The sequence below is a fragment of the Peromyscus californicus genome, unplaced genomic scaffold, assembly GCF_007827085.1.
Source record: "Peromyscus californicus insignis strain IS unplaced genomic scaffold, ASM782708v3 Scaffold_5__1_contigs__length_169319896, whole genome shotgun sequence".
In the NCBI taxonomy this organism is placed as follows: Eukaryota; Metazoa; Chordata; class Mammalia; order Rodentia; family Cricetidae; genus Peromyscus; species Peromyscus californicus.
The window spans coordinates 55977539-55994949 of record NW_026294573.1 but is presented as its reverse complement, the minus strand read 5'-3'; the positions used below and the strand labels follow the sequence as shown (position 1 = coordinate 55994949).

Genomic DNA, 17411 nt, shown 5'->3' with positions numbered 1-17411 from the left:
TTATTTTTTCTGCAGCACTTGGGGTGAGTCGAGGACACCTCTCCTATCCTAAGGTCTGAGGACCTCAGAAATACGGTTCAAGGACCGCCTGGCAGGTCCAAGTTAGCCGCTCCTACAAGAAGGCTAGTTTGAGGGTCTCCCGAAGGCACTCTCAGTCTACCTCTGCAGAGAGATGAGAGTCTGGGGCTCCCAGGTGGGGGCGACTCATGGAAGACAGTAGTTACACTTCCGAAAGCATTGTTTCCCTGCAGCTGGGCTCAGTAAATGGGTGTGGAGTTGAAGCTTATGGACAAATAAGGAGAGGGAGTTGTCAGGGCCTAGGACCCAACGTGAACCACTGCCCTTCTGTCTGAACAAGCCTTCCCTCCTTCTCTCTTACTTCTCACTTGTAAATCTTCCCCTGCGCGTTACAGAGAGACTGGGCTCAGGAAAATCATTCATGCCTAAAATGACACTCAATGGTAATATCTAGACGTTTCTCCCTCAAATCCAGTGATCCCTTTGACTGGTCCCCATGTCCTGTGGAGCCAGGTAGGACGTAGGGCAAGGAAAGAAGGTGGGCATTAGAGGCAGGTACAGGGGTAGAGCCTTCTGGGATGGCCGACTCGGAGTCTATCTTTTCAGTGCAGTTCTTGAGACATGCCAGTGCTTTCTTTTGGAGACTCTGTAATTCTCCTTTTCCTCCCTTTTCTGTACTGTTTATTTATCTAAGCTTTTACTCTGGTTTTGAAGCTCTCTCAGCCACATGTCCTTCATTGAGCTACAACTTTGGGCCTTTATCCTCTTCAATCCAGCTGGCCCGCAGGTCTCTTCATTCCCAGCCCTGCCGCCTGACTCCTATGGGTGAGGGTCACCTTACACTCCCACCCCCAGTCTCCTGGGGATGGGGAAATAAGGGTAGAATCAAAACCCAGGCTCAGGATCTGTTTTTCCTTTCAGTTCCTTTATTGTCTGAAGCTTGGGGCCAGGCGTGATTAATCAGTCTAGGTGTAGTGGAGCCCTTGACACTCTCCAGGGGAACTCCCGGCCTTAGAGAAACTTGGCCTGGCTTTGGCTCTTAGACTAAATTCCTAGCTTTGGCCTGTCAATGTTCAACTAACCCCACAAAACCTTTAGAAGTTTGTGAAGGAACCGAAATCCATACCAAGCAAGGAGGTGCAGTCAGAGGGAGCTGGCCTAATTATCGTCTTTTTCTTTGAAATGTCAGCCCTCTTTTATTAGCTTGTGTGTGCTAAGGAATCTATCTAAACCTTCCCATGTCCACTTGGGGGCCTCCTGATGTGTCTTGGTGTGCTTTGTCTGGACTACTGGTTCCTTTTTCCAACTCCAGGAAGAGAAACTCACATAATCTTAGAAATGAAACCATTTTTTCCACTGGCAAGAGAAATTTTGCAAGAGAAAACCAGTGTCTGCTCTTCCCAGGAGAGAGTATTAATAGCCCTATGTCACGGGTTCAGGGCTGTGTATCTCACACAAAGCGACAGACTATTTGAGCTTGCCCAGGACTGAGGTTCTGTACATAATGATGCAGAAGAAGAATATCGTTTCTTCACCTACCTTGGTCTTGTGTCAGAAGCCCCTGTAGCACAAGACAGATAACAGATGTGATGTGGGAGCCCTCCTAAGGCCATGAAGACCCAAAGAAACAGTTCTCTGTGTACTTTAGGCAAGGTTTTGCAAAGAGAGAAGTGGGAAGCTTGAGAATACAAGAAGTATGGCCCAGCAGCACTGAACCAGGGGCAGCTCTGTGAGACCTGTTGAGAGGCTTCTCTGTGAGCCTTTCTCCCTAGAGAAAAGGATGTGACTTGCCTTTCAAAGACACTTCTCATATGAAGGCCTAATGACCTGCCTCAAGGTCTGAGTCAGAAATTCTAAGGTTTTTTTTCTCCTGCTTCAGGGGAGATGAAAGTGGGGCTGCTTCTTCCTTCTGAGTTTTCTCCAGTACCTTCAGCACAAAATATTCAGGACACCAGTGCAGCATACAGGGAGGCAGCATTTTCTATACCACACTGAACACAAATATTGAGAATAATGGCCTAATAAAGTAGAAGGCAGTATTCTAAGCCTGTAACTGAGAAACCTGGGGCTCCAAGAGGTGAGTTTGTGTGTAGAGGTGAACCCAGCAAACTGAAGGTAGAGCTGGGAGTCAGGTTTAGATGTCACTGACAACAGACCAAGACTAACTACATTCTTCAGAGTACAGGCCCATCTGCTTCAGCTGGTAACCCGGCAGACTCCTCAAGCAGCCACTCTTCTCATTTGTGCCTTGACTTAATATCTCTTGTCTAAAGATCTGTACAAAGTGCCCCTTTTGTCCTCAAACTCTTCCTTACTAACTGGCAGACTCCTTCCTACCACATTTGCCTCTGGAGATCCCCTGGCTGTCCTAGAGAGGTCAAGTTTTGGAGGCCCCACCCTCCCCTGAGACTTAGCTCCTTGACTGCCTGTTTTGTCCATATCTCTTGGTGTACCTTCCACACGTAGTAGACTGGAATCTCGTAGAATAAAGGAAAGAACTTCTAGCTTTAGTTTTCTAGCACTTGATACTGGATGTCTGGATTATTGTTAGGGATCCATAAGTAATTGTATTAGTCAGTTCATTTGTAAGATGTTAACAGTCAACTGAATGAGTTGCAGTTTTGAATCTATTTAAGGACATATTCTATGGTGATATTTTATTTGTATTAAAATGTTATTTGTATGTTAATAAATAAAGTTGCCCGGGGGTCAGAGCTATTAGCAAGCCATAGGAAAGCAGGACAGTGGTAGCGTACGCTTGTAATTCCAGCACTTAGTAGGCAGAGCTGGGTAAGTCTCTGTGTGTTCAGGGATACAGCCATTATTGGATACACATGCCTTTAATCTTAATACCAATCATGGAAAACCTGGAGGCCTATACAGACAGGCTGTGAGGAGGCGGTCATGTGGTTGGGTTTACAACCAATGAGAAGGCAGGACAGGAACTCTATATAAAGACTTTAACACAGGGGTAGCTCTGGTTCGGAGAGGTAGGACCAACGCAGGAGGAAGGGTAAGGTTTTGGCTCTTGGCTCTGACCTCTTGGCTTTCTTCTTTGCATTGGTTCTGTGTTTATTGTTTGATGGGAAGGTTGGATACATCTACATTTAAAAAAAAAGGGGGGAAGTGCTGTGGGATGTTCTGTATGTCAAATGTGTTGCTGATTAGTCAATAATTAAAACACTGATTGGCCATTGGCTAGGCAGGAAGTGTAGGCGGGACAAGGAGGAGAATAAAGCTGGGAAGTGGAAGGCTGAGTCAGAGAGAGACTGCCAGCCGCCACTATGAGAAACAGAATGTGAAGATACCGGTAAGCCACGAGCCATGTGGCAAGGTATAGATTTATAAAAATGGATTAATTTAAGCTGAAAGAACAGTTAGCAAGAAGCCTGCCATGGCCATACAGTTTGTAACCAATATAAGTGTCTGTGTTTACTTGGTCGGGTCTGATAGGCTGTGGGACTGGCAGGTGAGAGAGATTTGCCCTGACTGTGGGCCAGGCAGGAAAACTCTAGCAACAAATGGCGTCCAACGTGGTGGCAAGAGTTTCCACCTAAAAACTGAGAAAAAAGATTCTAAAACGGAGCTAAAAACAGCTTCCTAATTGTCTCTCTCAAATGAGCGGCAGCTGCGGGTTTGAGCTACTGGCGGGTTCCTAGCGTGTGCGCTCGACCTGCCCCCGTATGGCGGGAATGAAGCCTCTGCAAGTGGCACATTAAGCTGCATTGTGGATTTAGCCTTTGCTAGTACAAAACAAAAAAAGAGGTTTCTGGGCTACACGCTGCTTGGCTAAAAGCATAGACCCCCGATAGCTCCCAGAGCTGGCGGTAAACCATGGCCATGTTGGGAAGCTGAGGTGGGTGGATCCAGCAGCCACAGCTGCTGCAGTTTAAAGCAACAGATTCATAATAAGACAGATTCAGATGTAAATAGTTTAAAATGTGTGTAAAATATACGTAGGCTTGAAAGAGATTAAAAAGGTGATATATGCAGTTACAGAAACAAATACATAGTTTTAAAAAATAAAGTCTTTAAAGAGACAGTAAAATTAATATAAAAAATAAGCCACGTAGAGATGACTATTACACAGAGAGTCTGGATTGTGTTGTCTTTGGGATTCTTAACTACAGAGAGATGTTTGATTATAAAGGAAGCTGAGTTAAACCAGTACGTATATTTTAAAGATACTTTGACTTCAAAATTTGGATGTAAGGATATGTTGCTTTGGAAAAGAGTCTCTTTTGTTTCCACAGAAAACCAGAGGCTATGGATTTGCTCAAGATTAAGACACATCAGGTTTGACCAGCCAAGACCCCCTGAAAGGTCTCCGATGACACCATGGCCCAGATGATCCAACATCCAGAATGGTTTGAAGGCAACTGGCTCAGACGATACACCCTCATGGACTTTTCCATGATCCTAAAATTTTCTTTGTATCCCCATAAGATACAGCGCCCCCCTCCAGCAGGAAGTAGTAAGAGAAGCTACGCCCAAATTCCCAAATTATATGTAATTTTACTTTGTTAAGGTTAAAACCTTCCTTTTTTTTTTTTAAAAAAAAGGGGGGAAGTGCTGTGGGATGTTCTGTATGTCAAATGTGTTGCTGATTAGTCAATAATTAAAACACTGATTGGCCATTGGCTAGGCAGGAAGTGTAGGCGGGACAAGGAGGAGAATAAAGCTGGGAAGTGGAAGGCTGAGTCAGAGAGAGACTGCCAGCCGCCACTATGAGAAACAGAATGTGAAGATACCGGTAAGCCACGAGCCATGTGGCAAGGTATAGATTTATAAAAATGGATTAATTTAAGCTGAAAGAACAGTTAGCAAGAAGCCTGCCATGGCCATACAGTTTGTAACCAATATAAGTGTCTGTGTTTACTTGGTCGGGTCTGATAGGCTGTGGGACTGGCAGGTGAGAGAGATTTGCCCTGACTGTGGGCCAGGCAGGAAAACTCTAGCAACAATATTCCATAGTAAACATTTGTAGTACTTAGGTCAATTCTTTTATTTTTTTTTGTTTGATTAAAAAGTAAGTAAGTAATTTTTGTGAGTTAACTTGGGTAGGGTTGGATATCAACTTGACACTTCACTGTGCATGACCTGTAAGTCTTTTATGAAGGTATGGATGATGAGGTACCTGTCACCTGGATGTCCTGTTGAGGTTAGGGAGAAATCTAACTTTTGCTTTTTCTTTACTAGGGATTTTGCTAGTGTTATTTGGGGGGAAGGTGAGGGGGACGGGAGGGGGGAGAACAAGGGAATCCGTGACCGATATGTAGAACTGAATTGTATTGCAAAATAAATTAAAATAAATTAAAAAAAAAAATAAGTCTCACATTTCCAAGCTATTACACATTAGCCAGCCTTTGAGATTTGATCTCTCTGGGTAGAGATGAGGAACAAAGGAATAAGACCCAAATCTGAGGGTCTGTTCTTTGTTTTCTGTTTCCTCAGCCACCATTAGGCCTTCATATTGGTTTCTTTTTAGTTCAAATTATGGAAGAGTCCATCAATAAGACAAAAATGATTAACACCATCACAAATTCAATTGCAGTTTATATGATGCCTTGTGTGATTGTGGCTTTTGCACATATAAATACCTTTTTGGGTTACTCTTACTAATGTTAATGTTTACAACAATAGCCTGAATTGTGGCACTATCTAGTATCTCATCTTCCATATTCCCTCCCCCACCCCGAATTATTCCAACATGAATTGTATATGAAGGACAGGAAGCAGGTGTTCTTGTCCATCCGCATAAGCTGGAGTAAATCTGGCACCATGTCCACCAAGCTGAAGTAAGCGTGTGAGCTTGCCATGCCAAGCCCTGTTTCCAACACTAAAAGTGCAGAGCTGTGGTGGTAGCAGGAAGAAAGATGAATGTGTGGAGGACACTGTCCCAGGCATTGTTCCCCTCATGGGATCTTCATGGAAGCCCACAGGCTACCAACCTTTATCTTTCTGATCTGACATGACAGTTCAGGAAACTGAGGCATGGAATGGTTATAAGATTTCAGTCTTATGCAGACGGATGTGATCCAGAAAGGTTTCTGATGCTAAAAGGGAAGTTTTGGAATGGATTCATGGTCCCAGGTAGATTGTTGTCGAGTGAGGAGTAATGCAGGACAGGCTACTTTAGGGAGCAGTATGAGGAAATGCTCAATGACAGAGACATTGCTCATTCAAACCACCACAGGGTACATGCTCCAGGATCTGTGGAAAAGACTGCAGGGAATCCTGTTTGTTCAGACACTGATCTAGCTCCTGGATTGTATGGCTCTCATTTGATGAGAACCAGTGTGCTTCCTGTACCTGTCAATCCCCACAGTACTTTTGTAAATTTGTATTATTATCAAGATCTTCCAAAGTGGAAACTAAGGTTCTATATCTGTATTTCAAAGCATTACCCAAAATCATATAAAAAGGATTGAAGCCTAAGTATTAGGAAATACATCAAACTAAACAACAGCAATTATAACAATGACAAAATAATAAAAGAAACAGCACACATACATACAGTGTGAAGCATGGGCTAACCTGTACTACCTAATAACTCATTAGTATTGTATGGGGATTTAAATTTAACTTAATTAAAATTGAGTAAAATAGAAATTTTGTTGCTCAACTTTGTTAGCCATGTTTCAGTTGCTCAGTAGTGACATGCAACTGCTAATTGCTGAACTGGAGAGTTCCAACACAAAACATATTCATGTTCAAAGATCATGCTACTAGACAGGACTGGCCTAAGTACTTTAAATGTATTAACATGTTTGAACAATGCTATGAGGAAAGTGTTTTCTAACTGTATAGATGTGAAAATTGAGGCATAAAAAATGATATGAAACATAACCAAAGTCACTGGATGAATGAATTTTTAAATACTTCGCCATTATGTCAACCTATTACATTAAGTTCTACATAGTATAAATATTAATCAAAGTAACAGAACTGTATGTCCAAATGTAGACCAGAGTTAGGTCTTGAGCAGACAAAACACCTTTGCTAAGCTCTTGCCCATCCAGGGCTTTGTAGCTGCCCCAGATTTTCCACACAGGAGGCTGGGTCTTCCCAAAAATGCCAACCTGCCAGCTAGCTTAGTCAAACAACTCATTTGATTGAATTTATTAGACAGCTCCTTCCTTCTAATGGCTGAAACAAGAGTTAATGAACTCCCAAGACAAGTTCAAAATTCATCTTTTGTCTTCTTCTGTAAAGGGTTTCAGATTGTTATGTCAAGAGAATCTTCTTTCAAGGTACCAGCACTTGAGAGTCAGAGACTGAGTAGATGCTGTGTGAGCCCTACCTCTGCTTCTGAGCAGCATGCAGTGAATTACTTCACATCTCTGAAATTCAGTTCTTTCACATTGAACTGGAATAAAGGGTGCAGTGTTGGCAGATTCTTGCAAACTCTAAAGTACGGCTATGTAGCTATAAAGTGGGACATAATATTCACACAAATGCTAGAAGTTGGGATGTTTTTCTTCCATATAACCCTATAAAAATTTCAAAGCAGTTGTGGTTTGATAAATTACAGGATAATGGACTCTTAAATCATAACATTTTCAAAGTCTTTTCTTTTTCTGCTTGTAAGTATAGTAGGTGCTCAGTGAATGTCTGTATGGAAGGTGGATGGGGTGTGTGTGTGAGCAGCACATGGAGGTAAAGAAGAAAATTGCCCATTGTTTTAACTTTTCCTTTTTTAAGTTTTTCAAAAACATGTTTCTTGATATGAGTTATGTCTGAATTTTGAGGAAAGAGAGTCAGTAAATGGGAGACCCTGAACTGGTTCCTTGAATCAGTAAACTTATTTTCCTGGTATTTGTTTTTCAGTCAAGAAAAAAGATCAGCTAAACAATTGCCATCAGCTAGGCATTGTGCAAGGTTCAGAGGACACACACAGTTGAAAAGGTGACTAGTTTTTGGTTGGTGCTTATTTCTTCAGCTGCTAGTTCTCCTTGTAAGCAAGCTTTCTGATGAATTCAGAATAAACTGACACTTGTACTTTATATGAAAGGCCCCAATGCTGCTGAAGGCTGTGCTTGTCAGAATCTCATCTCATGAATCATTTCCTGATGTGTGTGTGTGTGTGTGTGTGTGTGTGTGTGTGTGTGTGTGTGTGTGTGTGTGTGTAACCTGTAGGTTTCTCTACAGATTATGAAATGTGTTTATCTGAAAAGGAAAAAGCTTGTCCCACTCTCACCATCCCTCACTATTCTCTGATTGTCCTTGGGCCTCTTGTCTTGGGGGCAGCCCCTCTAAGCTCTGCTTGACCTCAGGAAAAAAATCATGTGGTCTCACAGAGTGCATTGCCTGTGTGCTGCTGTTGAGTTCAAGATAACACCCAGCAGTACAAAGAACTTTCCCCAAGGGAAGGCTGGGAAGAGCAGCTTCTTGCTGCTTCCACCAAGTGTGGCAGGTTTCTGTGTCTCAGGACTGGAGAGTGTGGGTCCTGAAAGGAACAGTTTGCTCTTATGTTTCCAGCAGGCATAGTAAAAGAAGCCCTGAGTACACTGTGTACTGAGAACAGCTGAGGAAGAACCGTCCTTTGGTTCCATTCTCTCATTTGGAAATAGGGGGACAAATTCAAATTTGTGGCAGAATTGACGGTTACTAAAACTCGGATTTGTCAAACTGTTGACTTGGGCTCTCAGTGTGCTCCATAGTATACAACATTTCTAAGGTCATTTACCTTATTTCAGACAATTAAATTGAGACGATAAAATAAGAAAACAATGATAAATCATGGCCTTCAGAGCTAGAGAACAATGTCAAATCTTGGCATTGGTTTTTGTATCTGTATGACCCCAAAGACTAATTACACAAACACTGTAGTGGGTATTTGTTCTACTTATGACCTTGGGGTACCAGCTCCTAGGGCGTGGCCTCTTGATTAGCTTAAAACCTGAAGAGCACATAAACAGGACCCCTTCTTTCTCTCGAGTTCTTGGACAGTGGAGACTGACTCAGGCAGCAGAAAGCAGCATGGCACCGGCTCTCAGCCTTCCAGGACCCTGTGATGGATTTGCCTTATCCTTTGTTAATGAGTTGTTCTCCTCAATGTAATTCCTTAATAAAAATAATTCCTTTATCAGTTATCTGTGGACTTTCTGCATAAGAACACTCTGATTTTTTTGTTTTCCATATCTGTTAAAGGAAAGAAAGTATATTTGCCACTAAAGGATTTTTTTTTTGCAAATATGAGTAATTTGCAAACATTAAGTAACAGAGTATATAAAGAGCTTAGCATGGTATCCAGATTATCTTCGATGTCTGATGCTTCCTTGAAGCAATGGAAGAATACAGTTGATTCTTTAGAGGTCGTTCAAGGGAGGGTGATGGTAGTTCAAGTTCAGTAGTGATGAGTATGATGATGGTGTTGGTGATGGTAACAAGTCAGCTGCTGATTAGACATCTGTTTTGTGAATATTGTCTCTACCGCATCAGCAAACTGATTTTATTTTTGTCTCATTTTATAGCAGATATTTATTTCCAAGTCCTACTGTTTTCTCATTTTACCTCCGTAGTTGTTACATTCTAAGCTTAGATAAATCCATAGTGACTACTTACTTGGGGGCACAAGGAAAAACTTCCTCATCAATTTCTTCTTTCCTCATCTTTGAGACTTCTTAGAATGGAATGAGCTTGTAATGTTGGAATTGCCTGGACTTCATGCAAATGGAACTAGTTAGTAAGGTGCATTGGCAGAAATCCCTGAGCTCTTCATTACACTAGGACCCAACCTTTGGCAGCCTCCTTTCTGTCAGGTGTCTCACATTAGTACTTTGAGACCCCAGTTTGACATGTGTAGACAGCAAACATTTGCTATCTGGTCTTGGAGAAAAACCTGAGCCTTTGTGGTAAAGAGCCAACACTTGGGAGTCAGATTAGCTTAGTGTGAATCACAGCCCTGCTTTTTTAGAGTCCTGTGCCCTGATGAAGTTTCTTTTCCTTCCTAAGCCTCAGTCTCCTCATTTGTAAAATGAGGATATTGATAGTCCCAATCACATTAGTAAGTTATTTTACAGAGAAAACAAAACATACTTATTATAACAAGGTCATACAAGAAAGGCTGTTAAAATTTGCTCATATTTTGGGGTTCTTCCTGTTCCAAAGTTTCAATGTCCTAAACAGGGGAGTCTAAACTCACACAGGAAAACACCAGTATTTTGTGTTTGAGTAGGAATTTCATATATAGAAATGTCAGCCAGATACAGCACCTAGGAAGCTGCCACCCAGTCAGGGAAAGAGGGCTGAGTTACTATAGCCTGGGTGTGATGGACACTAGAAGGTACTGGAGTCATAGTGACTTTATCCACAGAACTGACGGCCACAGAAATGCATCTTCCACATGAACCCTGGCTCCTTCCCTCCAGTCCCCACATCTCCTGGAAGGGCTGATCTTTGCTGAGAGAATGCATTGTATTCTATACGGATAACCTCTATCTTACAGAGCAGAACAGTAGGCTTGATCTGAAAACAAATAGACCCAAGACCTTTGCAGGCCCAGGCCCCATACCTCAGTTACCTACTTGGTCGGATTGACTTACTATGATGACCAGCACCGAAGTTTTGGAAGAACTGGACTTCCCATGCTGCTGGGTGTCTGAGCACCTGGGCCCTGAAGGGAGACTTGGAAAAGATGTTAGAGCATGTTATTGCTCCCCTACCCGAGTCCTTCTTTTCTGCTTTGCCAAGCAACTGGTGCCATCAATATCTGCAGACTTGTTGCCTGATATGATACTCCCTATTCTGCTTTCCACTTGGCAAGTCCTGGGGAATCAGAACTTGAGCCTTGTGGTTTCTGCATGTGGACTGATCTTTATGGGTTGAAATTCTCCATTTAATATACTCTCTACCTCACCAGACTAAGCATGGGAATGCAAGGTCTTACCTAATTTATCACTTCATTTATAAGCATTCTTACGCTCAATCTGTGCCTTGAGCTAGCAACTATTGTAGGCATGTGAGTAAGACAGTACTAGCTTTTTGCAGCCTTTATTAGAGAAATTTTATATTTCAGAATTTCCAGTATCCTGTACTGGGAGAGTCAAGGTACATGAGAACACTGAACAGAGAGACTGCAAAGTTCCTAGATGATCAGGAAATTCCTTTCTGAGAAAGTAACACAGACTGAAGAATGAACAGGAGCTGGTCTGGGAGCAGGGTTGGAGAATAGCAGAATAGTGTTCCAGGCAGAGGAAAGAGCTCATACAAAGGAGATATGAATGAATGAGCATCCTGTACTGCAGATTGAGAGCAGGGTTGTGCCTTGAGCTCAAGCTGTTCTCTCTGTGTCCCAGTGTCTGCCCTAACCTGCTCATCTGTTGCCTCTTCTTCATATTATGGTCATGCAGATTTGCATGTCTCTGGCTCCCACAGCATGCTTTGCAAAAAAAAAAAAAAAAAGAAAAAAAAAGTTCTTGATGGCTATTTGAGTAAATGAAGATGGAAGAACTCTTACTTACTATCGCTCTTTGTGTTGTTAACAACCTCATTTGCTCTCAAAGTATCAAGGAATCCAGGGGAACTGTGTGAACACACCTCTCCCACTCCACTCCCCCTCCTGTTGCTAGGAAGCTCCAGGCTGCAGGGCATTCCTAGACCAGGAACTCACTCCTCTTTCATACTTGGAGTTTTGCAAGGGAATAGAAATGAGTGGAGACATTAATGTCAGAAAGATTAAAACATCACACTGTTCCTTTGCTTTTGCCTTCCTTGACATGGGGTACAATGTGTTAAAGGGGATCCCAGCCAGAAGTGCTCGCTTCCCGCTAGCACTTTGACCTTGGACATGTCGCTTAGCCTCTGCAGATCTGCTTTCCCTTTGGTGTCTGTCTATTGCATTAATTATATCTGCTAGACAGTATGAATGTCAAGTGATGCATGAAATACACAGCATAGAGAATGGTGTTTAATGGGCACAGATGTTTCATGGCTGCTGCCTTTATGTAAATAATTATAGTTGGTATTATTTTGACAAGGTTACATGTGATACATGGACAGAGTCAAGCAAAAACAGAATATGCTTTCTAGTTTGCCCTTGGCTACCAAAGTTTTTTGTTGCTGTTGTTGTTTGGTTGGTTGGTTTTGTTATTTTGTAATCTTTGAGATGGCACATGGGATTCTTCTACTTGTTATATGGCCATTTTTTTTTAAAAATGTATTATTTTGCTTGTTTTTAGCTTTCTTACCTCTCTGTCTGTCTTTCTGCCTATCTGTCTGTCTCCTTTCTTAAGAAGATTTTGTTTGGTTTTATTTTCTCACAGGAGTGATTGGAGCAGATGTGAGAGGTCATGGCCTCATCTGTGAGGGACAGCCAGTGACGTCACGGCTGGCTGTCATCTGTGGAACATCATCTTGTCACATGGGGGTAAGTGCGCCACAAAGGCAAGGCCACCACATACACTGGCAGCAGCCCAGGGCAAAACCTTGAACTATTGGCTCCTTCACCCCCTCCATTCTTTCTGTCTCTCCCTTCCCCATGCCCACTCTGACTTAGATTTTGCCAGGTCCTTTTCCAGAGGCCAACTTGTTGAAAAAGATGAAAAGGTACTCGATGAGTGCACCTGGGTCCCAAAGATGCCAAAGCCATTCACACATCTCTCCTCACAGAGTACCTACATCTCCCCTGCAAACGGCTGTCTGTTTTCCTTGGCCACTAAGCTCTCCCTCCATTGATATAAATCCATCTCCCTGGGAGCGTCCTGATGATCTATAGAATTGGGCTGCATATCATGACTTCAAAAGAACACTGATAAGCAATTTTCACTTTGTTAATTTTTCTCCCTGAATTAGTGGAAAGGCTTTTTCCAAGATTGCAGTAAAATTTAGTGCCTGCCCTAAAATTTATATCTTTTTTAAATGCATGAGTCTGAAAGCATTCCATTTCGATAAGTACCCATTTCTACCATATTTTTATTTAAAAGTCATTACTCTGTTAAACTGAGATGGACGACCCCTTGGATTTTTCCCAGATGAGGGGAAAGTGGAGGAGGAGGAGATGAGCAGAGAATGGAGTAGGCTACAGGGCAAAATCTCTGCAGCAAGGGAGCAAAGCTATTAAATAACTGAGCTTTTCTTCACAGGTAGATGCTCTGAGTAATATTGGTTCTTTCTCTTTTGTCCGGGCTAGTAAACTCTGGGAACAAAAGGATAGCATAGGCTCCTCCATAGATAAGATGGAATTAAAATAAACTATTTTGGCCCAGGGTCCTCAAAAGCAGATTCAGCTTGAGTTCATGATACTGCGCTTAACTGGCTTTAGAGGTCTCATCCACTCCCTTTCAGCAGCCCTGTGCTGGAAGGACAGACCTGCAGAGGCTAGATCTGTTTCCTCCAGAAGTGTGGAACAGCAAGCCAGCTCTTCTTTCCCTTGACGTTGGTATAAGATGTGAGCTTGCCCTCACTGAAATGACTTAAACTCATTTCCACCACTATCCTCATCTAGTTTCTCAAGTCCCATTCCCAGACACTCTTGTCCCTTCAATGAAGCAGTCCCATGTGAATTGACTTCAGAGCTTACCTCACTACCACAGTCTCTTCACAGGGTGATACTGGCTTTTCCTACTGTATCTAGGTTTTCCAAATTAGGAAAATAAGACAGAAAACTCTAGTGCTTTCCTAAGTGTTACAAAAGTGGTCATTTCTGGAACAAAGAACTTAAAGCTTGCTCTGTATGGTTTCAAAGCTCCTTTTATTTTTTTCAATGCTGTTCGATATTGTGTATGCTTATTACATGCCCAGTACACAATGAAGAGATTGTAGTCTTACTGTGATTATAGGCACAGGTTGTAAAATCTGCTTGTATCTTTTCTGGCTCTGTGACCTCTCTAAGCCTCAGATTCTTCATCCATCATACAAAAGGCAAGGCTGCCTTTGGATAACATGCATTTTATCAGAATATGATGTGCACATCATAGACATTCAAAAATAGTGATGATACTTATAAAAATGTCCTAGTAACATAAATAGCTCACATGGGACAACTGTTGGGGTTTTAACAAGTTTGATAGGCAGCTGCAGTTGGATACAGTGAATGGTAGTCATAAAATGCCAGTTTATTGTCTTACGTTGGACTGGAAATACAGTCCCCACCACCACTCTGCTTTGTATGGGCTAGTGGGAAGAGACCTTCAGGCTAAAGGGATAATCATCAGCTTTAATGCTATATCAGGAGGGCGAGACTGTGGTCTTGAGTACCTTTGATCTCTTGTCAGGTGCTGGAAGCACAGCAAGCAGGCAACAATAACACCTTTGTGAGGTCTAGAACAGGCACAGGACTGAGGAAGCATGCCAGGGAAGCTCAAGGACCCCTTTGTTGTGGGTCTGGCAAATAAAACCAACTGTCAGGGAAAACTCACCAACAGAACACAGGTACCAAAAGGACCCTGGGTTTATCAAGAGGTGGTTTAAATGTGACCTAAAGGATTCACTTTTCTCTATCTGTCCTTTCTGATGTTTCCAGTTCAATGCATAATTGAGGCAGAAATCCCTAGAATATTTTGTGCTGATCCAGGTCCCCTCTTTCTGATTTACCACAGAATAACAAATGAGTAAAAGAATGGCCAAATAATTTAATATTGGTAAATTCTCTGAAGGCCATCATCTCCAGGTCCCTGTTACCTCCAGGAATTGGGAGAAAAGGCCTGAGGCAGAACAAGACATCCTAATGGGGCCTTTGATATTTTAGAAGATACAAGTGTGGGCTGCACATTTATCTTCATTGTGCATGATTTAATTAACAAGGGGAAACGCTGTTCTTTTTTAACTTTTTGAAAGCAGAGCTGCTTGCTCAGAGTTAATCACTACCAACTCTTCAAAATGCAGGATCACACACAGCAAGGGTTAGCCAGGGGTCAAAAAGTCACAGGGTCAGGGGGAGCTGATCCTTGCCACTCCTCCAGCACCCTTTTTCAGGAGCTGTCAAGTCAGGCAACAGCTTGGCAGCAAGTTCTCCAGTGAGCTTGTCCATGGGAAGGCTTATTCTCCAGGACGGCTTGATGGGAGTTGGGAGGTATGGAGGCTTCTTCATCTCACATCAACCTAGAATGTCCTGACATTGAGTGGAACTAAGTCTCAAAGACATAGGCTTCTGTGCTGCTCTACTTACTAAGGGAATTTAGGTAAAATACTTAATCTAGCAGTGCCTAATTTCTTTGTTTCTTCATCAGTTGTATATGGATAGTGGTATCTTCCCATAGTAATGTAGAAAATTAAGTCAGATCACCTTTATTAACAACTTGGTAGTATCCCTGACACAAAGTAGGCGCTATAGTGTTACTATTTAAGATGATTCATTAGGGATAGAACATAATCACTGTGGTAATGGGTTACAGTTGAAGATATCAGAAGAAATTCCTCTTTAGCTTAGCATAGGAGATGCTTAGGGATATGTGTACATTAGATTAGTAAGCTTACATATCCCCCGGTTCTATCAGCTGAAAGGGCAGTAAATTATACAGATAGAATGAAATATCTGGGGCCTAGTATTTTATCAGAGTGGGGGCACGTGTCACTAATAGTTCTTGGAGGTTGAGGGTATAGTGATGTCATTGGTTTTGTTAAGGAGTCCCATGGCTTCATGGCAAGAGTGCTGACCAGCAGGAGAGATCATATGGTGAGGAATAAAGCCAGAGACAGAGAGCATCCACTCTAGTACTCTCTTTTCTCCTCTATTGAGACAGACCTCTAGAATATTCCATCTCTATCCTCTACCCCTTCCATGCCCTTCCCTGGTGCCCTCAGAAGGAGGGCCTGATCTCCACCCCATGGCTCTGGAACACACTGAGAAGCATGTGGATTGCCTGTAGTCTGACCTCTGTGCTGTTGGGAAAGATGGATGGAGCCCATGGCCCAGGTGACTCTGGGCCTGGACAGAATAAAGCCTCCCTCAGACCATACCATGTTGTTAGAGCTGGGTTCTCTGGGTAGTGTCAGTAATGGCTTGCTGCAGCTGTCTCAAACCATCTGAGGAAAGCCCTCCCCACATTCCTAAAGCAAAGGGTAACTGGGTGCTTAGCTAGGGGTGCTAAGGATATGCAGCACCTGCCAGGGAAATGCCCAGTAAACCACAGTGAGGGAAAGTAGCTCAAGTCAATAAAGTGTCTGCCTCCTCAGCATGAAAATCTTGAGTTCAGTCTCCAGAACCCATACAAAAATACCGGGTATGGTGGAGTGTGCTTATAATCCAAGCACAGGGAAGGCAGAGACAGGAGGGTCACTGGGGTTCACTGACCAGCCAGCCTAAACTTATTGGTGAGCTCTAGACCAATGGGAGATGTTATCTCAAAGAAGGTATATGATGTTCCCAAAGATAAATCGTGAGGTTGTCCTCTAGCCTCCATATACACAGGCATACTTGTACAATATGCAACACCTCCCCCAACCCCCACCCCCTCTGAGAGAGAGAGAGAGAGAGAGAGAGAGAGAGAGAGAGAGAGAGAGAGAGAGAGAGAGAGAGAGAGAGAGACCTCATACATGTATGCATTTTACAAACCACAGTGATGAGATTCATGGTATGCTTACTGGAATGGTGAGAATGTGGGAAGCTGGAAGTCACACACCATTGCTAGGATGGTAAATAGCACAACCAATGTGGAAAACATTTTATCAGTTTCTTAAACAGTTATATCTGTGGTATCATCCAGCCATTTCATTCCTGTGAAAACTGGGCTGGACTATCTAGGACCATGATTCTGGAAGCAGAAACACCAGAAACACAACAGGCAAAATGTCAGAAACAAAAGCCTCAGGAGACTCTGTCTGGCATCTAGCCTAAGCCCAGCTTTCATCAAAAGACTCCAGATTGCCCTAAGGAACTGTAAAAGTAGTGAAGGGAAAAATAGGACAGCCATATGATGAGCCCTGAGTATTTCGGGAGTGGGTGGTAGATGTAGTCCCCTCCCAAGGACACAGGGAAAACAGCAGAAGGTAGAAAGTTCTAGAGGACACTCTTGATGGAGTGACAATAACAACCAACACTTACTGCATTTTGTAACAGCCTGTGAGGATATCCTCCTCATAACTTCATGCAGCTATCAGAGTTATCCTATCAGCACACAAGGACTGATCTGAGGCTCAGTGAGAGAAGCTAACTACCAAGGTCGCAAAGCTAGCAAATGCCTAGCTAGGTTTGCAACCCCAGCTGTGGGATTCCAGAGCTCCTACTCTGGGCTCTTAGCAGAGATGCCAGACACAGACTGGAGGATGGGTTGGCTCTGCACACACATATTTTGTGGGAAGGAGACAGGAATATCACGAGGCATATCTTTTCCAAAGCCTGATGGGAACTGCAGAGTTGGGCCAGGACCACACTATACCACAATGTCCATTTGCCCTTCTTGCCAGCCTTCCAAATCACTGCCATTCAGGAAGCCACTAGCATAAAGAAAACA

General features: G+C 42.9%; 1 protein-coding gene across 15 annotated transcripts in view; it reads left to right on the top strand.

Annotated features, from left to right (window-relative positions):
* Fggy (FGGY carbohydrate kinase domain containing) overlaps positions 1-17411 on the top strand; it is a 420639-nt gene that overhangs the window by 223462 nt on the left and 179766 nt on the right. For all 15 annotated transcript variants that reach the window (XM_052715209.1, XM_052715202.1, XM_052715201.1 and 12 more), the window contains one exon: positions 12285-12388. In XM_052715209.1, the coding sequence (XP_052571169.1) occupies positions 12285-12388 (104 nt within the window). The remainder of the gene's footprint in view (positions 1-12284; positions 12389-17411) is intronic.